This window comes from Carassius auratus, chromosome 12 (genome assembly GCF_003368295.1).
Source record: "Carassius auratus strain Wakin chromosome 12, ASM336829v1, whole genome shotgun sequence".
Lineage (NCBI taxonomy): Eukaryota > Metazoa > Chordata > Actinopteri > Cypriniformes > Cyprinidae > Carassius > Carassius auratus.
In genome coordinates this window covers 12,802,266-12,828,599 of record NC_039254.1, presented here as the reverse complement: position 1 = coordinate 12,828,599, position 26,334 = coordinate 12,802,266, and the positions used below count along the sequence as shown (strand labels likewise).

The window sequence follows — 26,334 nt, the reverse complement described above, 5'->3', positions numbered from 1 at the left end:
GGATTTCCACGGACTTCTAAACAGCGGTGCTCCGTCTCGCGCCGCGGGAAGGTCGATTTCTCTTTGTGACATTGCACAGCGATTATACTGTGTTTGCTAAAATATCCGGTAAAACAAGCAAAAAATGATCTAAAGCACACTTTATCACTCGAAAGAAAGTTATCGTTTCCTTTTGCGCGCAACGAAACATTGAAGCACCATTTTCCCATGTGGAAATTTCTACGAACATACCATCAATAGCGTCCTAATTGACAGCAAAATGTATGTTTACGAACTTCAATTCAAAGTGCAGTAAAATCAACGAAAATAAAAATGAACCAACAGCACACTTGAACACTCAAAAGAAAGTTACCGCTTCCTTCGATGACTCGGTGAACCGCCGGCTTTCCACATTTCTTTCCCCACGTTTGCTTTCCCCATGCTTTCACGGGTAGAAATCGGTGTAAACATGCCGCGTATAAAAAGACCACGCGCATGAATGGAGCAGAACGAAGGGGTCTCGTTCTTAAAAGTTGAAATGTTCCTGAAAATGCTACGCATATGGCAAAATATTGCGTAAAAATAGCGAGACGCGATTTTTACCAGTCATGGTGCATGTTTACAGAGACCAAATAATTTGCTCAGACGCAACGCAAAAGCAGAAATGTCTTCCTGAGGCAGCTGCATGTATGTTTAGCGCTGTCCTCTCCTCCGGCTTGGCGCCGAATTCCATCTCTCCGCGTGCGCGCTCGCGCTCGCCCTCTGGAACGAGCGAACAAGCCAGCGAGTGCGCGCGCGCGAGGGGTGTCCATCCTCCGCAGTTTGGAGTTTGTGATGTGTCTCAGACTCCGTGAGCGCCGCGCGAGAGCGAGACCTGCGGAGCGAACGCGCCGGATCCTGAAGCGACCGTTACCCTCTAACAGACGACCTGCCTTTCTCCTTCCTGATTTTCCCCGTATTTCTTCACAGTGTTCCTCGCACTAGCGCTTTCTTTCAGCGCCAGGTCACTTTTTGTCTTATCACAGGTGCATTTGCGATCCTTTGACGTACTTTTCTCACTCACTGGGAATTTCCGGACATCTGAGGATCGTGTGGATGCGCGGTTTTGGAGAGAAGCGGAGATGGAATTGTTGATAATATACCTTTCTTTTGGGATATTGCAATGCAGTTCGGTGGGAGCCGACTCCATCATTCACATCGGTAAGGAGTGAGCTGTTCAAAGCCTTTATTTTTTGCAAATTATAATATATGTGCCATACAAAATGATGATTCTAAGGGAAGCGTGTTGTAGGGGTCGGCGTGAAATATCCATTGTAAATAAGCATCGAAAATGTGCCCTGCTCATCGGGCTGAATATCAATTGGCGCCGACCACTTGTGATGATAACGTCTCTCTTGTTCAGATTGCCGATAGATCCATTGCACTGACAGAGGCATGGACAAGACTAATCTAATTCCAGTCTTAGCAGGTTGTTCACGAGGAACGCTTAATTGTGTAAATCGCATATTTCAGGTAAGTTGTAAAAACAGGAGGCGTCTGTCATAAAGGAGTAAGCCAATGTGTGTGGGTTGCTCTCCCCCTCCCATCTATAAGATTGAACTTTGTATGGAACGTGAGGGAAATCTTAATAAAGGATGCTGAAGTAAATAAATGACAAGAGGACAAATGCTTATTCTTGGTTATCCCAGGCTGTAAATGTCATCTTAACCAATCCCCTTTGCGTGCATTGGACACCCTGTGCATTCTGATCATCTCACCAAATGTGTGGAAAGAAAGATTTTGGCTCTCCAACAGCAGCAAAGAGGGGGAAGAGGGGCTGCTGGGGAAGGCGGCTGTAGGAGGGCAGTTGCATGAAGAAGTCAGATCCAAACACTCATTTATCTTATCAAATCAGCTGTTGGCTCATTGGAAAGAAGATTTATTTGAATCAGTGAAAACAGTCACCATATTTGTCATTGGAGATTCTGAAGTAGTTTTGTCTCTAAATTCTATTTGGCCTTCAACAAAGCTACTTGTCATTCTAAACTTTTATATAAAAAAGAAAGAAAAAAAAATCACATCGTTTCCACTGGGCCAGAACTGACCCTGTGGAGTCGGTTGTCATATTTACATATCAACTAGCTTTTACAAACCAGATGTTGGTTTGTTTAATGCAATCTAATGTTTTAGGTAATTTGCTGCCCAGTATATTTGGCCAAGACCTTAGGAATGATTGAACAAAGCAGTTTAAGATAGATCAGGCATTCACACATTGAAATCACATGTATTGAATGCATTTTACATGTATTGAACTGTGGTGGATGCAATATGCAGGGTGAAATGATGCTATAACCCTATGCACACAGCAATATATCTACAGGTTGTTCTCAGATAATTCAGTTTACCTAACAATTGAATGGGTCTCGATAAGAAAATCCACTTCCATCGCCACCTTAAAAAAATCAGGTCTTACAACGTTTTCATTTAAGTGCAGACGACGGTGTATCTGTGGCCTTGTAATAGGCAGGACTCAAAGGTGCACAGCGCAGGTGAAATAACAAATTCCAGCCTCTCCAGTGCCCAATACTTCCACTTTGTCACATCCGCTCATGTTATCACCCTGACCAAATTCAACTCCGAAGGGCAAAAGAAAAATAGGGCCGTCCATTGAATGGAGAGGGGGACATGAAGTGATTTTCAGGGTGGCGTGGTGATTTACAGAGGCAATGACCATCCAAAACTGGTAATTGGAAGGCTAGTACAGGCAGTGTGGATCTGGGCTGCTCTCACTGGCAACTGGAATGAACAGATGCGACACCCCTATTTCTGCTAAATAAGATGAACACTGCAGTGATACATCAACCAGATTCTACCTGTCTACCTGCCCATCTCATTGGGCTCCTCTACATTTTGGCCAAACATAAATGAGGATTCTCAATCTCTCTAAAACTGATTTCAAATATCATGCTTCAAATACATTAAGATGCCATAATATGAATTAATCTACATGCAACTTGTTGCACAACTTTATTGTAGGTTGCTTTAATTAGTACCGGCTTGGAATGTAAATGCTTATTTATAACCTCTTTATATTGGCTGTCTTTAACTACTTCTGTATACAGTTAATTTTGTTTTGCCGTATGTATTGTGTTCTTGTTGTATTACAAGATGTAGATTACTAGGTAATACATAAATTACAGATGTAATTATATGCACACATTTTTCATATTTAATATCACTACACCATAAAAACATGTATGTACATAATAAGTGCATTGTGTTAAATTATTAATGTAGATGTTAGTATGTAGTTTTATACCTTTACAATAAAGTGGGGTCCAGGATGGCTAAGCGGTAAACACTTGAAAAGGACTGAAAAATTTTGAGGGAAATTTCACAAGTCAATTTAAATATTACTTTTTATTATTATTATTATTATTATTATTATTATTATTATAATTATTTTTTTTTTTTTTATATAACAGAGTTATAACATTATCTGACATAATCAGCAGAATTCACCACCAATCCTTATTGTTGAGCCCTGAAATAAAACAAATGATTTATCATTGCTTATTATTTTATTAAACAAAAGGTGATGAGTAAAAATTCAGGATTAAAAAAAAAAATCTTATTTGTTTTTATTGAAACAAACAACAATCCTGTTTTAGCCCTGAGCTCTCTGTAGGATGGGTTTCCATAGCTCAACTGGTAGAGCATAGCAACAGAAATGTCAAGGTCATGTGTTCAATCTGAGAGAGCATACACACTGATAAAATAATGTAAATAAATAAAAATAATAGTAATAATAATAATAAAAATAATAAGTACCTTGACTGCACTTTTATGAGGCTTTGGATAAAAGCTTCTGCCAAACGGATAAATGTTAATGTTTGTAAAATAATAGGCCTGTGAGCAAGATGAGCAAAGCAAGTCAGTTGTCCTTTGTATGCAAATTAGCAATTGCTACGGTTTCTTTGTACGCTTCACTAAGACCCAGATAACTATCTACACATGCCCGCAGGTGCCATTTTTGAGGAGAACGCAGCAAGGGATGATGAGGTGTTTCAGTTGGCGATCTCTGACCTCAGCCTCAACGATGACATTTTGCAGAGCGAGAAAATCACCCACTCCATAAAATATATTGAACCCAACAACCCCTTTCAGGCAGTCCAGGAAGGTAAGTGAATCATCATGTTATGAATCTTGACTCTCGAACTGCATCACTCCCTGATGTCTGTATGTACATGCAAAAAAAAAAAACATGTAAAGAGAAAAAAAAACATGCAAGTTGTTGTCTGGCAGTTTGAGTAACCCTCCAACAAGACATCACCAAGTCCAAATGACACACATCACCAGGGTTTCTGCTTTTTGTTCAGAGCATGCTTACGGCAAGCCAAGATGTCTTGAAAATGTATGTGTGTTTGTTTAATGCCATCATGAAAGGTGACGTTTGGTTTCAAAGACTTCCACCTGAAGCTTCCCCACAGTCTAGTGTCTTCTGTGAAAGAAGAGCTAGGTGGAGGTATTGAGTCAAGCTGGACTCGATAACAATTTCCCACATAATTGCAGTTGAAGATGGGTGCTCTGAAGCCTGAGCTTTCCGAAAGATCATTTTGAAAAGCGAGGGAAAAGAGAATGTCTTCTTCTGAATGGGCTAATGGCAGTTAATGATGCTAGGATTGACAACGAAGACGATGGTGATGATGATGGCAATGATTATTTCCGCTAGAAAATATCCTCCATCACAATATTCAGTGATTGTTTTTGGAAATATATCACTGGGATCAATCTAAGTGAGCTATTGACACTCGTGTAGCACAATCTTTGCTAAGGTTTCATTTGTCATTCTTCTTCCTCTGCTATTACTTAGACCTTTATCAGCTAGTCCGCAATCATCAAGTACTCGCTGCTTTGTCAAGTCTACATTCTACAGTTTTTTGCTTTTAGTGTAATAGGTGTCTTTCAGGTTGGTTTGGTGAGCTGTTTTATTTCCCACATGTCACCATGTCAACCTGAGGAATAACACGAGCACACTTGGGGAACATCCTTATTCTGACAACACCATATGACATTGCAAATGGCACAGGGGACTTAACTATTTTTAATATAGCTGGTGTTAACATCTAGAATGAAACTGTATCATTGTATGTTGATTTGTTTCACAGACCAGAGATAAACTTTCATAGCGTTTCACTGGGGCTTGAAATGTTCAGGGGAATGTTCCAGCTTTACTTATTTGGAGTTACCTCTCAAATTCTCCCCAATTATTTATGTTATTTTTTATTTTTTTGTCATTGGACCTATGGTTTACGATCATCTGGCAATATCTGGATATGTGTGATCTTCGGCATGAATATGTTGTCATGGAAGTGTAGTTGAAATGCAGGACAGTGTGTGTAAGTACCTAAGCACAGTGATAATGTGCTCTCTTGACTGAATGCCCTGTTGATTTTGGCTCTGTGAATAGATTCCAGGCCATTCAAGACAGCCAATGGAGTTCTTTTTAGTCGTCACAGTTGCCATCTCAAAATGGTAACAGTAGGCCGCATTGTGTGCCTGGATGTGCTGGAGGAAAGCATTGGGGCTCCTTTTATTAAGCAGCAGAGCGACATTTTCATTCTGAGGCATTAAAGGGTGACTCTTACGAAATCTGTCAAGCAAGTGTCTGGGTCACCAAAGTAGCAGAAAGAAATATCACCACAATGTAAAAATGCTAAATGGTTCTATATCATACAAAATATAATTTTGTTTATATGCGTTAATATGCAATACTGGAAAGAAATTAAAGCTTTCATTCATCAAGGAGACTTTAAATTGATCAAAAGTGTATTGCAAATGATTTCAAATAAATGAATAAATTCCCAAATAAATAATAATTTTTCAAATAAATGCTGATGCAATGTAACTCAAAAATGTATTTTTACTATAACTATAAATTTATACTACCGTATATACTTATTTAACTAACTAACTAACTAACTAAATAAATAAATAAATACATTTAGAATATTCTGGGTATTCAATTTCGTGTTCAAAAAATTATTAAAAAAATAATAATAATAAAAAATAAAACCATGCTTATAGTCAGCATTGGTACTGATGGTGATTTTCATTGGACTCACAAAAATTCCTGTAATACAAGTTCTCATTTAAATCATCTTAAAGGCAATACAACACACCCACTGTAACGCATATTAACACATATTACAATTTCTGTTGCATTTGGGATGAAATATGATGCAGACATGTTTTCCTAAAATCCACTTTACTAATTTTTAACTCGAGAAAGTAACATTATTGCATTTTCACTCCTCAAGATTTTACTTTCTGTGTGCACAATACAGAATAATGTGATGTAGTCAAAAAGCCCGCTAGAGAATCATCTGCTGGTATGACTATGAGCTTCACATCAATAATAGAAAAAATCTTGTGAATTGTTCATTACATTGCTGCCTTTTGCCTGATTCTATTGCCTGAAGTTGATCTTAGATTAATAACATAACCCTTTTTGAATTTGTTTTACTTGCTGCATGTTTCTTTATAATTGACAAATGTGTTACACTTTCATGCTGTATCCCCAGGCTCTCATTTTATACTCAACACCAAGTGTAAAACCTACTACAGAAACAAATAGAGATGGTGTAATGAAACCTACTAGAATAACTCACAAGGTTTTCATGGTGTGGGAATGTCAGTAAAGATTTGGAGCTTTACCTAAACTGCCTGCCCTCACAAAAGAGTGTGAAATGGCCCGAAAATCTTCAAGCTCCTTAAATGCAGCCAAAGGTTATTTATTTATTTATATCTTTTTTTTACTATTATAGCATAGCTGCTGTTTTCACAGTCTTTCTTTCTTTGTTAGTTAACTGTGTAATATCATTCCAATTGATTTACTATTGGAAAAAGCAATAGTGTGGAATGATCTTCTTTATGTCTTCTGATTTGTGTCACAACTGCATCTAAATATTGTGGTGGATTAAAGGAATAGTCCAGCCAAAAATGTAAATATCCTGAAAAGATTCTCATCCTAATGCCAAGATGTAGATGAGTTTGTTTCTTTATCTGAACCAATTTGGAGAAAATTAGCATTACATCACTTGCTCACCAATGGATCTTCTGCAATGATTACTGTAGGTGCCGTCAGAATGCGAGTCCAAACAGCTGATAAAAGTCCATTCCATCCATTAACGTCTTATAAAGAAAGAACCTGCATGTTTTCAAATCTATCATTATGAAATTTTTAACTTTAGCTCCATAATATTGCTTTTTCTCCAGTGAAAGTAATTAATTTAAATCAAAATAGAAATAGATTATTTTTCTCAAAGAAGTGTTATCATGGACTATGCAGTTGTATTTTGGCCATAAGAATGTCTTGATGGCTTTGTTTCTTACAGTTAAACAGCTTTTCACTTTCAAAAGGCTAATTGATGAGTTAAGTTTTTTATCAGCTGTTTGGACTCTCATTTTAACGGCACCCATTCACTGCAGAGGATCCATTGGTGAGCAAGTGAGGCACTGCTACATTTCTCCAGGCCTTTTCTGATGGAGAAACAAACTTATCTACATCTCAGATGGCTTGAGGCTGAGTACTTTTTCTGCAAATTTTCATTTAATGTCATCCTTTCACACATTTGATTGCTTCCTGGAGTGATTCACAGACAAATAATCCATGTAATGTGTACATAATCAAATTAACCAACTAGTACATAATCAAAAGCAGACAAGACAGCTCTTCCTCTATTCATCTGTTGTGGTGAAAGTAAGTCATATAGAAAGAGGTACGTGTCTTTAATAATTTACAAATTTTAATAGTGTCTCACTCTACAACCGTTGCTTCCATCAGCCTTAAGGTCTAAGGGAAACCCTTAACACACAAGAAAAAATAAAAACAGCAAACATCAAATGGTTTAAGCTGTCGGCAACCATGTTTCTAGCTTGAAGCCATGAGTTCAGAGTTGCTATGGTTTTAAGGAAATCACTCCCACATTTAAGTGCAGCTGCCATTTACAAAACTGCACATTTTATGTCATATTATTTTGAGACTGAGGAGCCCCTTTAATTTCTGCTAACCAGCACAAATACAACTAACATGAAATATGCTCCTGTGACTATTAAAGCCACAATGCCTTACCTAGTTTCTTTATGTAAGCCTTTATATTGTAATATTTAGCAAGCAATTATGTAGAGAACAGATTTAATCAAATGTAATTAGGCATACATATATGCCCTCATTTACTAAAGGTTAGTGAGAATAACGTTTTAATGTATAATGCTATTATTACTGTGGCATTAGACATTAGACATACACCATATTAATCCTGTAAATCTGACTGTATATTATCAGATGCAAAAAAAGCTTCTTTGTTGAAGGAACCTGTTGTATACATTCTTCTACAATCTTCTGCCATCTGATTTATTTATAATTGCAGCAAGTAAAAGGCATTTCAGTTGATAGTTACATTTTGATAAGGACAGTTATTGGATCGAACCAACTCATAATTATACATCAGGTTTTGAATAATGTTTATTTAGGGCCTGATCACCGTTGGTGCGAGCCCATGACCATATTCAGATATAGCCATAGCGCCACCTGCTGGCAACAGGAAGTGATGTGTTTTACACTCTGATGACCACCTCTTGCAGATTTGATGACATCAACATTATATTCAGTCAGTCTAATATAAAGGCCTTTGCAATATTAAATTGCGAAAATCATGAGATCTTGAGATCAAGGGTTGTGTCTGTGGTAGGCTGACAAATTTCGATATCTCGCCATGGGAATAGAAGCTTTTGTTACTCAGCCTTACTATGCCTGATTTGCTCCAGACTTCACACGTAGGATAAGAGTCCTGGCCTGAACACATCTAAAGGCCAATATTCAATTATAATCATAGCGCCACTTGCTGGCGACAGAAAAGGACTTGTTTTACATTAACATAAACATGCAATGTCCAATCTGCACCAAACTTCACACGTTTGGTAAGAATCCTTGCCTGAAGACATCTAAATGCCAATATTCAGTTATGATCAAAGAGCCACCTGTTGGCAACAGGATTTGTCATGCTTTGCACTAACTCAAACATACCATGTTCAATATGCCCCAAAATTCATATGTTTGATAAAAGTGCTGGCCCGAAGACATCTACATGCCAATATCCAGTCAAGTTTTTCATCCTCGAACATGAGCTCCATATTTTCCTATAGCATACTGTAAAGCCTGATGTGTCAAATATGGTGTTCTTTTTTTTTTTTTAAAACACTGCTATTGGCGTGTAACTAACACTCTTTTTGTGAATTAATAATTCAGATGATACCATCCTCTGCAATCTATGTGAAACATCTTATGCGTGTTACACTTGTATATTTCGGTAGTCATGACCGGCTCAAAGCTGTGACAAAGGATTGGAGGAAATAGTCAGGTAGGTTTAGTTTGAGAATCCATCTCTTTAACACTGTGAACAACTCTGAATGCACGAAACACCATTGTACCCCCCCCCCAACATATACAGTGGTTGAAAGCTTATACTAATAGCAGGTTATCATGTGTCTAGCCATGGATGCTCATACTTAACAGAGAGAGGACGGAGTCCTCCAAACATCCATGCTGGCTTCCCTGCTGTACTTGCCCATGCTTCTGAGATGACTTGCACAGAGTTATAATGGAGTTATTTGGATGCCACTGAGAAAGATGAGTCCATGGACCTTTCTCTCCATTAGAAGATGCTAATGTTAGAGGTTTGAGAAATGACCCGCACATATATTTTTGGCCTGCACTGCTCAGTTTTAAACCATTCGGTGTGCAGACATCGGCATGAGTGTGTGGGATGCATACAAATGAAGGAGAAGTGTGTATTCACACACACACATCAACAGCCCACACACACTTGAGACAAACTAACATATGGACCCTTATTCTGGGCTGTGTGGGCCGAGCATCAATCCTCCGCTGACCATAGAGAGAATGACACTGGATGGCTGATGGGCTGTTTTAGTGAGGGTCCCTGATTCTGTGATTCACCCTTGAATTAAATTGCACAGTATGAGACCTTAAATGCACTTTAAACACAAATAAATGAAGTTAATTATCTTGTTACCAAGGCTAGCCATTTGATTGCCAAATTGCACAGTGTTTCTGTAAAAACAACATCTTTGTGCACCCTGGGCAGCACCCTGCATATTTCTGTGAGTAGAATGTTTTCATGCCTAACTTCGTTTTTCATGCAGAAACATAATTTGAATTTGTCTGTCATTTGCAGATATTGCCTTCATTACTTGGCTCAGTTCTGTGTTTGAAAGCTGGTTGATTAAGACATTTTTAATCGCTGTCAGAAGCTCTCCACATGGATCACTCACAATTACAAAACTGTGATTTTGCCAAGTAGGACATGTTCCTGGATCAACATCTTTATCGGTTCTTGAACAGCTTTCCTAGAGAGCAACAAAGATGTTTAAATTATGTTAGTTGTATATATATATATATATACTATGAAAAAAGTTGCACTTAATGCTATGACAGTTTAATAAAAAAATTAATGCTACTAAAATATTACAATGTTTATATATATATATATATATATATATATATATATATATATATATATACTGTCAGCAAATCTATTCAGTTTACCATCCAACCCTTGTTATTTTTTTTTGTTTTTGATTTGAATATTAATACTGTAATTAACATAAGGTTTTGGTCCTGAAATGTTTGCTTTTCTGTCAAAACATTTTTTTTATTTTTTTTTTTATTTTGAGTATCAACAGAAATGCCTCCGAATCTTCCTTCAACTAAAATATCCTGATGCATCCTACTTGTCAAAATCATGGTGACCTCTTCTTTAAAATGAGCCAAAATTGCTGCAGGACCCAAGCACCTTTTCCTTTTCACTTTGAGCATCATCAGAAACTCCTCAGTTGTACCTCTAACTACATTCGAAAACCATGATGGATAGGATTTACAATAAGTACAGCTAAAATTTAGACAAAACTTGCTTTAGCTTTTTTGCAGCATTATCATGTCACAGTGAAAAATAGTAACTAGCATTCAGCAATAGTATATAGCATCTGCATTCCTCTAGCTCAAGCAGTAGAACATACCACTAGCAAAATCAAGCTTGGGTTTGATTCCAAAGGAATGCATTAACTGATAAAAAACAAAAACAAAATAATGTATACCACCTTAAAAATGCAATGCATATTGCTTTGAATAAAAGAGTCTGCCAAATGCATAAATGTAAATAGTATCCAAAGCCTGAGATTAGCATCACTCTCTTCAAGTGTTCTCTCTGAAGATCAAATGCAGCAGAGATGCAGAGGGATGCATAGGATCATGGTATCATGACTGAGCTCTCTCTCCTGGGCAATCGAACCGCGTCCCAATGCAGTTACAGTCAGTGCTGGCTGACACTTCATGTGAAAGATGTCCATTGCATGGGAGAGGAAACAATGCGGGGGAATTAATCAGCCTGCGAAGGATTCACTGATCCATCTATGGCGGCTAGAGTTTAAACAGCCAGAAGCATCACTGAGAAAGGGATAAACATCTGAAAGTGCAAGCCTAGGCCTATCTGACGAGAGATATACTGCTGTGACTGTGCCACGGCTTCATCCATTAGCCCGGCCGGCGCTTCCAAGCAGAGTTGCTGAGATAATTAATTAGCAAACTTTTCCAAGTTTCCATTGCAGTGCATCTAATCTTTGTGCAGTACAGTTTTATAATGGAAAGACAGCATGTCAGGCATGGTACCCGATAAAACACTTCTGTGAGAAAAGGCCGATGGCTGTTAAGGTAACACTGAGTCACAATTCTAAAAACTTGATTTGTGGCTCCACAAATATTTGAGACCTTATCGCCGTTTCTTGCTAATTGACTCAGACTCGACCCGATGACCTGGAACAAATAGCTTTTTCGGAGGGTAAGCTTCACCTTTTCTTTATTTAAATGGATCCGGTGTGAAGTGATTTGTTGAGAGAGCTTAAAATGTATTTGGTTAAAAAATCTGATCAGCCTGTGATGTCACTGAAACCTACTCTTTGCCATCCGCCTGTGTGAAGATAAGGACATTAATCATGTCTGGACCTGTTTGATAGCAACCACTGTAGCTGATTTAGGGACTTTGATCACTAGATCAAGAAACTCTTCAGGCCTCTACTGAATAATATCTCTAAAAAAGGAAACAACTAGTGGCATCCATGATGACATGCTGTCTGGCTTCAACAATGGCTGCTTTCCTATATTTAGTTTGTTGCTAAAAATGTTCTTTTTTCAGTTAGTTATAAGTAATAAACCACAAGAGGCCAGTAACAGTGGCTTTACTTTGAAGCTTTGTTATTTGAGCTATAGATCAATTGTTTTCTCACAATATTGCATGGATACTTTATATCTTGTGTTGATATTATTTATTTATCGCTTATTAATTCCTTATTCATAGAATTTGGTTAAGGGTTAGGTGCACGTGTTAATAGCTGGATTCTTGGTGAAAACCTACATTACCCATAATCCTAAGGAGAGATCCACCAATCAGGGGCAAGGGCAGTTTTAATAAATTCCTACAAATCGCAACTATGCTCCCACAACCATTTTTGATTTGAATACATAATCTGCACTGCTATATACATTTAGTATTTCCAATAATTTTAGCTTCAAATCAAAGTTTTAAAGTCAGATTACCTGCCCAAATAAAGTCACTTGATTTATAAACATGATAAATAAGGAATACATTAAATACATTACATTAAAAAAAAGTAAATAAATAAAATAAAGATAAAATAAAAAGGATTCTCACAAAACCACGACATATCGATCTATAATTCAGCCATGTTTGTACCATGAATCTAACTTGATGTAAGTTATCAAAACATGCTTGTACACATTTGTTTCAAGGATTTCCATGTCTTCTTGTGAGTGCACTTAAAAGACCAGAGGGAAAGGAATCTCAGGCCCTTTTCAGAGGGTGTGTCGGGGAAAAGGGTCTCATAGGGACGATAGCTTTTATTGAGAGCCTCTTCTTGATGTATGATTCCACTCTGGACTAAACACACTTAAAAGTCAGGGGGATGCAACATCACCCCTGTGGGAGGCCCTGTTCTCCAAGCAGCAAAAAAAAATTAAAAAATACAAAAATAAAAACAATCTTTAACAAAATTAAATACGACCTGCAAAAGTATTACAGAAGACAGCTATTTTAAAGGGGGGGTGAAATGCTCGTTTTCACTCAATATCCTGTTAATCTTGAGTACCTATAGAGTAGTACTGCATCCTTCATAACTCCAAAAATTCTTTAGTTTTATTATATTCATAAGAGAAAGATAGTCTGTACCGATTTTTCCCGGAAAAACACGAGCGCCTAGAGGCGTGACGTGTGGGCGGAGCTAAAGAATCACGAGCGCCAGTAGGCTTTTGTGTTGAGCGAGTCTGGAAGCTGTGACACAGATCCAGAGGCTGAAATTTAACAAGAGCAGCATCAGCCAAGGCTTCTCTATGTGGTATGTACTGAAACTGTATATATTTGCTTAGCGGTTTTGGAAAATGACTAAGTTCCACTTTGTCGTCTTTTTTTTTTTTTTTTTTTAGCTGTACATGTGGAAAGTGCAGTTTGATAACAACATCGCATGTTGTTTACTTGATGTGCTCACGCGCTGATAGCTAAGTAAACAACACAGAGATATTTGAAGCAGTTTTACTCGTGCAGTTTGATGACAACATCGCATGTTGTTTACTTGATGTGCTTACACGCGGATAGCTAAGTTAATAACACAGAGATATTTGAAGCAGTTTTACTCACCGCCTGCTGTTCCAACACACGATCGTGACCCTTTTTCGTTGGGATTGCATTATCCTTAAGAAATAAACGATGTGCAAATCCAGCGTCAACCTGGGCCTTGTTTGTAAAACAAGCATCTTCGAAATGCAGGGGAACAAACACAAACACTTGCACAACTCCGTTGATGCTCTGTAAAAATAAACTCCATCCACTGGTCCCTTAATGCTGTTTTTTCTTTGGTAATCTGTGCAGGGTTGTCTTGCCCTGGCAACCAAAAACACACTCCTTTTGTGACATTTCGCGACGCTCTCGCTGTGATGAGTGAAGTCTGTGCACAGCCTCTCTCTGCTCTGCTATACGGGAGCGCGCGCTCTTCCTGCAGACGCGCCCTTAGCACCCATATAAGGAAATTCCGCTCCATGTAACGTCACACAGAGCCATACTCGAAAAAAACTTTCCGAAACTTGTGACAAACCGGAAGGAGTATTTTTGGAACAGAAATACTCCTTCAAACGTACAACTTAATTTTTGAAACTTTGTCCATGTTTAGCATGGGAATCCAACTCTTTAACAGTGTAAAAAACTCAGTATGCATGAAATAGCATTTCACCCCCCTTTAACTTACTTCTCCTAAATAAACCGACTGACCGTACAAACCCTAATAACACAATAATTTTTAATAAAGGCTATAAAAAACCCAATAACAAGGTTTTATATATTGATCAGCAATACACTGAGTTTATGTAAAGCAGTCTCTCACTGAATCTTGCCACATATATAATTCATGCTTATGCTGTTTTATAATTAACAGATTAATGCTGGTTTTATGAACATTGGGGTGTTCAGTATACTGTATGGTTAACTATAGGGGCCAAAACTATCCCATTATATGTTCCACCAATCAACAAATCCTCCATGCAGTCAAGGTAGAACAACTATAATGCTAATCTTAACGTCCAAACACATGTGCCACCACATTTAGCCATAATACGAGTGAGAAAGATGAGCTCTGTGAAAGTGACAGCAAACACAAAAACAGTATAAATAAAACCAGCAAACAGTTCAACAATCATTATCACAGCATAATTTATTCATGCCGCAGTGCACTGCTGGGAACTCCACTACCACATCTATTAGCACGGTTTGTGGATATCGTCGTATTATCATCCACAAATTGCACACCTTGCTCAAATATCCTCACACTTGACAGGAAGAAAATAATAAAAAAGCATACTTAATTGACTATTTGAGTCTTTGGTGCGCTTGCTGTTTAATGTTTGCATGGCAGAAACAAGTGTCTGTCAAGGCATAAGGCTTGTCAAACTGTCTTATAAATAATATTGGGAAGAAAAGAAATACTGACAGCATACTGATAAGATGCAGAATGTACTGTAAGTCACTTTGGATAAAAGCATCTGTCAAATGCGTAAATGTAAATGTAATGTATGTCGAGATGTAAAGTTAAAATATGAATTTGCAAAGCATTTCTCCAAATCTGTTACACTGAAAAAAATATTTTCATCATTCAAAATCTTTGTTTCCTTCCATTTAACTAATCACATGAAAATATGCTATTTTAATTAGATTTTCTTCACAAATAGGTAAATTCTGAGTATTCTAAAATGTGCAATGAACTTATCACTGTTGGTTGTTACCCAAAATGTAATTAAATGATTACACTTAAGGTTCGCAGTGTTTTACAGTGTGATTGATTTTGTATTGCATTCTCTTAAAAAAAAAAAAAAAAAAAAAAAAAAAAAAAAAAAAAAACTTTCAGTGGTTTTAAGTGCAAACTGAACGGAGTAAAACCACATTGCATTATCGTGTACCTAGACTTGACTGGAGTCAAATCTCTTTTTATTTTATTTTTTGTTTGTGAATTATTGTCTCAGACTAAATTCACACTGGTATTTTAGGAAGAAAGAATGAATGAATTTAATGAATGAATGAACGTTGAAAAATGAATATTTCATAATAAGTGCATCATTTTACTTGACAGGTGGAAAATTGCAATACCTTTGTTTATTTTTTTTTCACTTGTGTGCTTTAATCTTTTATTTTTTTGAGGAAAGCTGCATTTTCTCTGAAAACAGGCTTTTGAATGAATTCATTACAAATGCAATGGCATGCTGTAATCAAATGTAGAAAATTATGCAAATGTGAAGATAACGCAAAACTGCGACCAAAAGCACGATAAACTAGAGAGATGGTGTTTGCTGTGAGCCACTCTGAGAAGCTGAAAACATCATATCATGAGCTGATCGTGTGTGCAAAGTTGCGCTTTGAAACACAGAGCAAAATAATATAAACCTACTGAATTAAATCACAGCCTTCTGCGATTTGATAAGAGCACTAAGCCATCTCTCGCTTTTGATTTTAGTTCGCTTGACAGATGCTTTGCCAAAAGCAATGGAGCAAAGCACAATGTTAGAGACCATTTGTGCTATTATAAGAAGTGTATCGGGCTGCCACAGTCTTGGTAATTAATGAGAAACACTGCAGGTTTTATACCAGTGGGGAGCATTTCCATAGTCTGACCTAGGGCCCTACAAACCCAGGCAGCTCAAAACAGCAGTGTTTTGATAGGATCGCAGTATTTACACTTATCAGAAAGTCAGCTTACTTATGATTTACTTATCTCTGCAAGATAAAAGTAGTGTTTTAACATTCAAAACTTTACACACATCAAACAAATGGTATTTTTTCTTGTGGCAGATGACTCTGCAAATGCACATCAATAGGCATCACAATTTATATATTACACTGAAAGGTCACCACGATGGTTTGCAGCGCATTCTCAAGTGAAATGTTTTTTTTACAATATGTCAATAGGTGAGATATCTTTATAGTTACAACCCTCTACATTGAGAGTAAATCATTTGCATATTCGAATAAATCTTCACTCTGGGTGACAAAATGATGTCTCATGTTAGCTAATGGCTAATGAATTCTCAGATTTTACTCGCCAGTATGTGAGTTGGAGGCTAAGTATAAGTTTAACTCAGATGTATGTTCACTAGCCGAACACTCTCTGTTTGAGCGCTTCAGAGTTTCTTTCTCTGTCAGGTGATCAGTGATATTTCTCAGTTCATTTCAATGGATGCACAGCGTACCAGTGTTTGGCGTACCGTAAACTCTACTGAAAAGGTGCACCACTCACCAGCGCTTTGGTGAGAGCAGAGAGAGTGAGAGAGTCTTACATACATGCAGAATTGATGCACTACATGTAAACAATATACTTTGTTGTATTTTCCTGTTAAAACAAATGAGTTCCTATGATTTTTTTCAGCTTTTAAGAACTGTCTGGTTTTCAGAAAGTTGGGGGTGGAGCTAATGCGCAAATTTCAATTTCTTTGGCTGGTGCTCACCTAATATCATCCCTGATTTGAGTGCAGCCAATCAGTTCGAGCGAACGCACACAACCTGATTAATATTCATGAATCCTGTAGCTCGCTTATCCTTAGTCAGTCATCAGTCTGACGAGTGGACTAAAAAAATGTACTTGCCAATGGTGATTCAATTGCCAAGGTGTGTATAGAGGGTTGTAGTTCTATAAGTGTGCTTCATCCTTATATTGACTGATTTACAATGGCACAGTTGTTCTTTGAATGTACATCTGCAGTGATAGTTTTACTGAATTTATTGATTTGACAGTTATTTCTTGTCTGGTTTATGCATGTTTGTTCACTCATTTCTTTTGGATTCAAGTAATTCTCTTGAATATGTCTGAGACCAATACCATTATAAAACAAATGCAACATATTTGTGTGGTAAGTTGTACGGCTGATAAGATTTGCAGACATCTTGATTTAATTCAGACCACTTTTGGAAGGAACAACTACATCTTTGACAAATGTTCCTACCATCTGTGATCTAAGGAGATCGTTGTACTTTTATTAATTTTTTTTTTTTTACATTATACCGATTTCTGAGTACCGACTGGCCAGGTTTATGGTGATGTCACATGTGACCTTTGATTGTATGATTTCATACTGTGATGGACACATGAATCATTTACACTGCTCTCAGGTTAATGACCTCCGGGCCAACATGGAACTGTTAAAACACTGCATGAGACTAATGCGGCATTTAATCACATCAGCCTAACAGTATATTTGGAAAATAAATAATGTGAAAAGCCTCTCTGTAACCTGCGGAGTTGTTGTTATAGTACCATGCCCTTTGGTATTACCATGATTTGGAATATTTAGTCACTCACGTTAAGACTCCTGCTGCTAAGCTAATTAGCAATGATACATAGCTTTCCCGCAAGGGCCGTGCGTTTATAAAATCAGAGTCTGGTGAGCCATATTTACTAGGATCCCTGCTATTAAATGCAGTGCATGACTTAGAAACTTGGAGGCAGAGGCAGAAGAAAAAAAAAACCCATAAATTATTCCTTTTAGGATCACACATGACTGTTTCTAATTGTGACAGAATTTGCTGTTTGCAGTATTATTTGATGTCTTTTTTTTTTTAGGGAAAATCTGCCAGTTATCATTATTTAATCATGCAACTGTTTTCAGAAAAAAATCCTTACCAGTAATTATAATAATATAATATTTATTTATGTAATTATTTAAAGCATTATATTTTCCACGAATAAATGAAAATTATTTTATATGACAGATTTTCTCTTGTAAGTCAATGCTCTTGTGCACATGCAAGTTAACATGCATTACATTATATATTCTTTATTTCTTTATATATATATAAAGATATGAAGAATAATTTTCATTTTCAAGTTTCTTTTTTCAACTTTAATATTTTTGAAAATTAAATACTTTTATTTTTACACTTCTTACTATTAACAAATATTAACTATGCCTACAACTTTTTCATCAATAAACTCATAATTTGCTCCTTATTGATATTTAGTAAGGCAGTTGTTAAGTTTAGGTATGCAGTTCGATTAAGTGATCTAAAATATGGCCAAAGTTTTACCGATTTTTCAAATAGAATGTACTAAACACACATATGAAACAGCAATGCAGTAAATAAATCAATATAAATTCAAGCAGTAAGATGGTTAAACACACAAATTATGTGTTGAACACACTACCCTGCAATTCATGGAACATACTAATAAATTCTACATTTTCCCTTCAAGTTTACATTCTATTTGAAAAAACAAAACAAATAAAAATATAAAATAACCCCGGCAAAAATAAGACTGAGTTGAAAGCTTTGCCAACTAATACAGGATTGTTTGAATCTGCATTCATTCTAGCATTCACAAGACAGATCCTTGAGGGACTGATAAATCTGTTTGACTGACTGTAGTGGATTAAATTCTGAAATTGTGAGGGCATATGATTGAGAGAAGGAATCCTCATGACCGTTGTGGAAACAGAAAGATGGCAGAACATTCAGCAGCGGTTCTGGCATCCAAAGAGAGAGAGGGAGCACAAAAGAAGTCCCCCTGTGCCTGAGGGGATTACTGTTGGAGAAGTACGCAGTTCTTCTTTCATGTCACCAGCATTGCACAGTAGATTTAAGACATGACTAGGGCATGATTCCCCAAACTGTACAGTTTGTTGTTTAACATTGATATTGTAAATAGGTTTATGCTGGGAGAGCATTTATTCTTATTAAACGATCTTTAGATTAAATCACAATTGAATGCACAATTTTTGTAATGTTTATTTCCTCATTTGGACAGAAAAAACATGGCAGACTTTATACTTACTATTTCAGATGACATTATCCTCTGAAAATTGTTATTTGAGTCATATACTCCAAGAAGTAGGCTAGAATCTGTGATTGCGTAGTACAGTAAATATCCACACATGCTCCTCAAAAAAATTTGATTCATCCATGCTGCAGCTGTGCCGGCGAACAAACTATGAAAGGAAGATAATTCCACAAATATCTGCAATTGCAGGTTTCAAACAGAGATGGCGACAAAGAGGAAAACTTACAGACTGCAGTTTTAAATAGTGTCAACTAGGTGTTTAGAAGGCAGCATAATGTTGTTGACACATATGATAGTTTAACAACCAGGAACAGAAACACCTTTTGCTCTCTTCCATTAAAAAATAAAATAAAAATCTAAATAAAAAATCTAAAAAAAAAAAAAAAAAAAACCTTGACAATTTGAAATGCCTTAACACATACATATGTTATACATTGAAATGCCTTAAGACGTACATATGTTATGCATCTTAATAGGTATTAGAGAATTTTACGATTATTACAATTTACAAAATATTCCATCAACATGTTTGATTAGTTTATGAGCCAAATTATTATTATTATTATTATTATTATTATTATGCCATTTTAATTAATAAATTATTTATTATAAAATATACGAGCTATGGCAACAATGTCGTCTTAAAGACCACATGACTAAGTGGCTAAGAATACCATTGTCTCTGTAGGAGGCACAATGCCTCCAATTATCAGTTACACAGCTTAACTATTAAACTGTGCAATTAAGCACCAATTGTCTCATCATATCAGCGGGTAGCTATTACCTCTCTATACAAAGCTTTTAGCAAGTGCTCTAGCACAGTACGAAAACATGGCAAAACTTCCCACTGTAAAAAAATGACATGAATTATGAAGGGCTTTTGATGGAAAAGATAGAGCAACCTGTAAGTTCACAAAGCACATAAGCTATCAAAGCCTTTTAAGTGCTGGCATGGTGTTGAATGATTCATAATTGTTCTCTGTCTAATGTCTGTGACGTTTGCTCTCGTTTTATGTTTTTTTTTTCTTTACTCTGCCTATTTATGCTAATTGTCTCGATTAGCATAGCAAACTGCCTAATGCTAAGTCATTTGAGATGCCTCTCTTGATTTGATGATGAAAATGAGCGTCTCTCCAAACTCGCGAGCATGTTTTGGCATGGTGCTATAGGGATGTGCCCTCGGCTGATTACACACTCACAGTCGCTAACTATGTATTAGCAAACTTATGTTCAACCAGACAAACACAAACCAGTGACCTGTTAATATCCTGCATTGGGAAAATTGTTGTTCGTTAAAATTATACAACCTTTGGGCTTTGCAATGAACATATCTTTTAGAGCATTCACGTTAATTAATCCTTGGGCAGGGAATTAGTACTTTTTGACTGCTGGAATTACTAACATATGAAAATCAACAGTTTGATTATAAGATCATGTTGTGAATATTGCAAAAGAGGCAGAGTCATTTCTTCATGAGCCATATTAAAGAATAAAGATCACATTCATGCAAGGAAAGATAGCTTGAATATTCATCTTGAGAAAACTTATTGAACACTGAAAACTCAACCCACGTGCACTGATGCTCAAATGGGGAAGGGGAGGAGGAAAGAGAGAGAATAAAAGAGACTAATTAATGCATCCATTAATGTGGCAGAATTTAACATGCATTTAACAGTTTGGCATTAAATAGACATAGTCTATGAAATGCTGTATTAGAAGATGTTTTTCTTCAAGTTGTCTGTGGACTAACAGATGGAAGTCTAGTGACGTTGCAAACAGAAGAACTCGTTCACTCTTTCAGTTGGTCTGACAGCATTCAGGGACCCTGGGTACAAAAAGGTCTCATCTGAACGCATAGGGACACACCACATGACTAGACTGTGTAAAACAAAAAGCTTTCCGAAGCCTTAAATAACCTCTTACTGGAAGAAAAAAGAACAAAACTTTTGCTGTTTTTTTTTTTCATATAAAGAAAGAATAAGAGTAAGTGGTCAAGAAAGTCTCCACTTTAATTCAGACAGGACAGTGAAGGCAGGGTTGCCTCTAAAGATTTAATCTGTTGGATTTTAAGCCATGCTGTTTTTTTTCAAGAGGTTGGATTTAGGTTTTATTTTAAATGCACCAGCAGCTTTAATGGTTAGTTTTTACATTAATAGTTTGCAAGAACAGATCCGCCTTTCAACGATGGAACACAAATAAATGAACCTAAAGACACTAAATCCCCCAAATCCCTATTACTGTTACTCATAAGGCAGGTTAGGGATTTGCACAAACCCGCACCACAAGTAGGATTTAACAGGCAAAAAATACTTTGAAGAGCCATATTTTGAGATTTGGGGTGGCTTTTTTGACTTGGAAACCATAGCAATGCCTCTGTAACTACCCAGAGCACCTTATTAACTACATATCAACATCCTGGTAATCACCCAGAACAACCTAGAATTAGTTTGCTTTAATTTTAGCTTTTTTTCTAAGAAAATGTACAAAACTAGTTCTTCTTCTTTTTACAAGTAAGTGGTGATGCAAGATTGTGACAGACTGAATTCTGGGTATTCTGCTTTCTTCTTCTGCAGTATTGATTGGAACCTCTATATCTGCAGCTCTTTTGTTTTGTTTATGTGTGCTATTTTATGAAAATGTGTATGTATTTGTACAGAATATTCTCATAAGAAACTGCTCAAAACCTGTGAGTGTTATTTTAGCTGTTGAGTAAAGAATGAAAGGTGAAAGGGTCACTTGTGGAATAATAAAAAAAGGAATTAAAGAGAAAAGTGAGAGGCTGTTTGGCATAATACTGTCTTCAGGACTGAATCAAAGTAGATTTTATTTTTTAAAGAAAACATGTGACACTTTTAGTCTTACCTTAGACACTTTTGGAACTTAATTCTGAGCTGAAAGTTTCCAGAAAGGATTAACATATACTCAGTAAAACTGTTGGTGTCTGTCAATATTTGTATTTGTATTTTATTTAGAATGTTGAATTAATAATAAATGACAAGGTTTGGGCATTTCCTATTGTAGTTAAATAACTAACTAACTAAAAGGTATGATGATTATCAAAGCTTTAATATTTTTGTGAGTTTAATGTACAGCAGAGGTGGGCGGTACTCTTAAATGCCTTTAGGAGTTTTATATCAACAATATACTGTCAGGCATAGAGAAACACAGTAACCACACTTAATCAAAACTGAACCATGTCTACACCAGATATGAACATTGTGGTTGCCTACACTAAATGCGTGCCACTGAATAGTGCATAGTTGTCGACAGTACCTTTGCTTTTGGCGCATCCAGGGTTAACAGACTCAATCAATCGCAATTCAGCTGAATAGCATATGAAGTCGTGGCCTAATGGTTAGAGAGGCGGACTCGCAATCGAAGGATTGTGAGTTCGATTCTTGGGCCTGCAGGAATTGTAGGCGGGGGGACTGCATGTACAGTGCTCTTTCCACCTTCAATACCATGACTTAGGTGCCCTTGAGCCCGGCATCGAACCCCCAACTGCTCCCCGGGTGCCGCAGCATAAATGGCTGCCCACTGCTCTGGGTGTGTGTTCACAGTGTGTGTGTCCGTTCACTGCTTTTTGTGTGTGCACTTTGGATGGGTTAAATGCATAGCCCGAATTCTGAGTATGGGTCACCATACTTGGCTGAATGTCACTTCACTGAAAGTATAGTTGGCATTTGGCCAAGTACGGCATCCCATACTTAGAATTTGTGCTCTGCATTTAACCCATCCAAGTGCACACACACAGCAGTGAACACACACAGACACCTGGAGCCGTATATAATATTCCAGCTATTATAATTATTATTATATGTATATGTATATGTATATTCTAGTTGTAGTATTGTGTGGCAGTATCTGCTGCATATCACATTTTTCATGTAGTGTTTATTATTATTACTATTATTATTGCAAGATTTATAATTGGATTCATAGAAAGGATATAGAAACAGTCTGAATAGCTGTCTTCATTTCAAGATTAGTTTTGCGCGTCAAAACAGTTTAACATGTTTATTAGCCCTCCCAGCAACAGTTTCATAACACGAAACTGAGCGAGTAATTTAATAGTCAATATTTTCTTCTGGTCAAATTAAAGGTTCTCACTATAAGAACATATAATGGCAGGCAGGAGATGGAAAATTAGGCACTGTGCAGTGCTTCAAATGATCCATAGCTTGAGTTTATTTCTAATGCAGTCAAATGCGTTTCTTTTACTGAATGACTATGTGCTAAAGCGCCTCAGGTTATTATTGCAGAGTATTAGAAGTAGCGCTCCTTTCCACAGGCAGACTCATGACACACTGTGAGACTGCGTGTGTGTGTGGGGGTGGAAAGAGAGCTGTCACACAGTGCAACACAACTATGGGCCTGAGCAGAGTCCTGAAATAAAAACAGCTCTTACCTCCTAATGAAGTGAAAAACAATTTAGTCAATAACAGGCAGTTTGAAATGTTTCCTTAAAACCTATCCTCAAACGAATGTTTCCATGAGCTTCCAACATATCAAAGAGCAAACTCATATTAATTAACATTTTTATGATTAAAAATAAATTGTTTATTAATCAAAACATGCATTCCATTTACAATACTGGTTCTGCAGTGAGAAAAAAATTTGTAATTTCTTAGTCGATTACAAAAAATGTCTACCATTGTTTAGTTCAGCAAGTGGCATGTCACGATGCGACACCACTAGATGATCCATGAAGCTGTCATGTGCCAACATTACTATACACTTGTAATGTAGACAGGGTCATTCATTTATATGGGAGCAATCAAGTCTTGTCACATGTGCCCCATGCTTCCACTTTTGCATGACTACTACAAATGAAGAGTACTGAAGCATTGTTCCAAAGTTTCTATTAAACTGAGATGAAAGTTTGATTTCAAGTATGTGAAAAATTATGCTCAACATATTTATTTTTTTCTCTGTTGTATTAATTAAGAAAGGGTCTGGTTTTGGGCTCTCTAAAAGAAAATGTGGTAATCCTGTTAACTTTCTGCCACATAATTATTATTATTATTTTTTTTTCTTACCAGATTCCAAAAAAAAAAAAAAAAATATTGACAAACAAATGTGGCACTGTCATTTTATTCTAACCAAATCTGAGTATTTTATAATGCAATGCTTGTCAAAAAAAAAAAAAAAAAAAAAAAAAAAAACATGTTTTCTATTCTTTCAAAGACAAACTATAGGTTCACTATGTGCACATTCATGAACGATTTTAGCTACATTTCTAGTAAATTTAAAACTCCAGTTTGAAACCTTAAATTTCTAATTAAGACTATGCTGACAGAAGACAATCCGTATCAGAATTGGCCATTAAACTCTCCACTGGCTGAAAATCATCTCCATTACTGGCTATTATCAATGCACTGGGCACTTCAGCACCAAATGAACAGCAGTAGCAAATAATGAAATAATGACATTATTGAAAAGCGTCAAATTTGGAATAATGAAGGGGACTGGGGTTTGCTCACAGAAGTGCGGTCCAGAGGGACGTAGTCTTTGGAGATGGAAAGCTGCAGAGGAGGAGCGGGGGTGTTGTGTTACTCCTACGCCAAATATGGGCTATTGGAGCTCCTGGGGTTTAATTCAATTATGCGCATTTTCATAGAAATTGTTGGTATGGGAAAATAGTTCAGTAGCCGTGAGGAATGACATATTGTTGCATCAAAAGTTTTGTTTTTCACAAATCAATTGGGAGTAGAACAGCCCAAACTAATCTAATTGTGTTTCACCACGAATTTCAGTGGCTCACAGTTCTGTTAGACGAGTTTTCCAGCACCAAACATTTTGTGGTAAATGTAATAATTCACACTTTTTTTTTCTCTCTGACATGTCAGTGACATCATCACCCTCTCTGCGCTTTTATGAGAAGCCAAACACTCCAGAATGGAGTTATCCATCTGATCCAAGTGCAGCGGAGTAAATATCTGCACAGCCCACTTGACAGCATGCCATAGACCTGTTCCCACAAAAACCACAAAACCTGCATGACCCATTCAATTTGACAGATAATTCTCTACTTCAAAGAACTACAAAAAATCTGACATTCCAGTTCTGCTTAGCTGAGAGTGAAATACTTTAAATGTAAAAAAGAATGTTCTTTACAACTGAAGCAAAAGAGCAATCAGAAAACCCATATTCAAACAAATAATGTTCTTTTTTTAGAGCATGCTTGCAATGTCAGTGTGTTCTCCAGTTCCTATGCTAAATGCCCTAAAAAACATAGTAGCTGCATATTATGCTAAATTAATATGACTGGCAATTATACTGTGCTTTGATGAAAGTTTCTGTTTCCTAGGTTGAGTTTCTATGCAATGACTGAAGTAATCAGAACAGCAATTCTCAGACTTTTCAGGCCATCAGATCAGAGCATCCAGAAACCACCCAAGTCAGCACAGGCTTAAGGACATATAGTAACATATAATACCACATTTTGGTTTAAATTGTATTTCCTGTAGTTCAAATAAATTATGCTCCTATGAAACACACATCTGTTCCTGGATTGGTTTTGACGTGAGCTCATATTTCATGCATTCTGAGTCATTTACACTGTTAAAATACACTCCTTGTGGGTTCATATAAGTTTTTGAATTTATTTATTTCTTGAGCATGGCCCTTCATTACCGAAAGAGAGTGTGCACACACCAACCAGAGGGAGAACAAGAACACACCTATCATCATTGTCAGCAGTGCTGCACAGGACTCGCTCGAGAAGAATGTCTCCAAAGATGTTTTTGGTTGTGAGGAAAAGATAACCTTGTTCAGCTTCCCAAAGAACAGAAAACTCTTCTGAGATATGAAGAATGCAATTCTACTCAATATGTACAAAATATTAACATGAGATTGGGTGAAACTGTTTGTTATGTCCCCTTGAAAAATAACATTATCTATTCACATTCAGTG

The 26,334-nt window shown here is 36.8% G+C and overlaps 1 protein-coding gene across 1 annotated transcript in view; it reads left to right on the top strand.

Annotated features, from left to right (window-relative positions):
- The first annotated feature begins 684 nt into the window (after positions 1-684).
- Positions 685-26,334, top strand: part of LOC113112178 (glutamate receptor ionotropic, delta-1-like) — a 345,503-nt gene continuing 319,853 nt past the window's right edge. The window contains exons 1-2 of the mRNA XM_026277621.1: positions 685-1,179; positions 3,983-4,138. Coding sequence (XP_026133406.1) covers positions 1,101-1,179; positions 3,983-4,138 — 235 coding nt within the window. The 5' untranslated portion in view covers positions 685-1,100. The remainder of the gene's footprint in view (positions 1,180-3,982; positions 4,139-26,334) is intronic.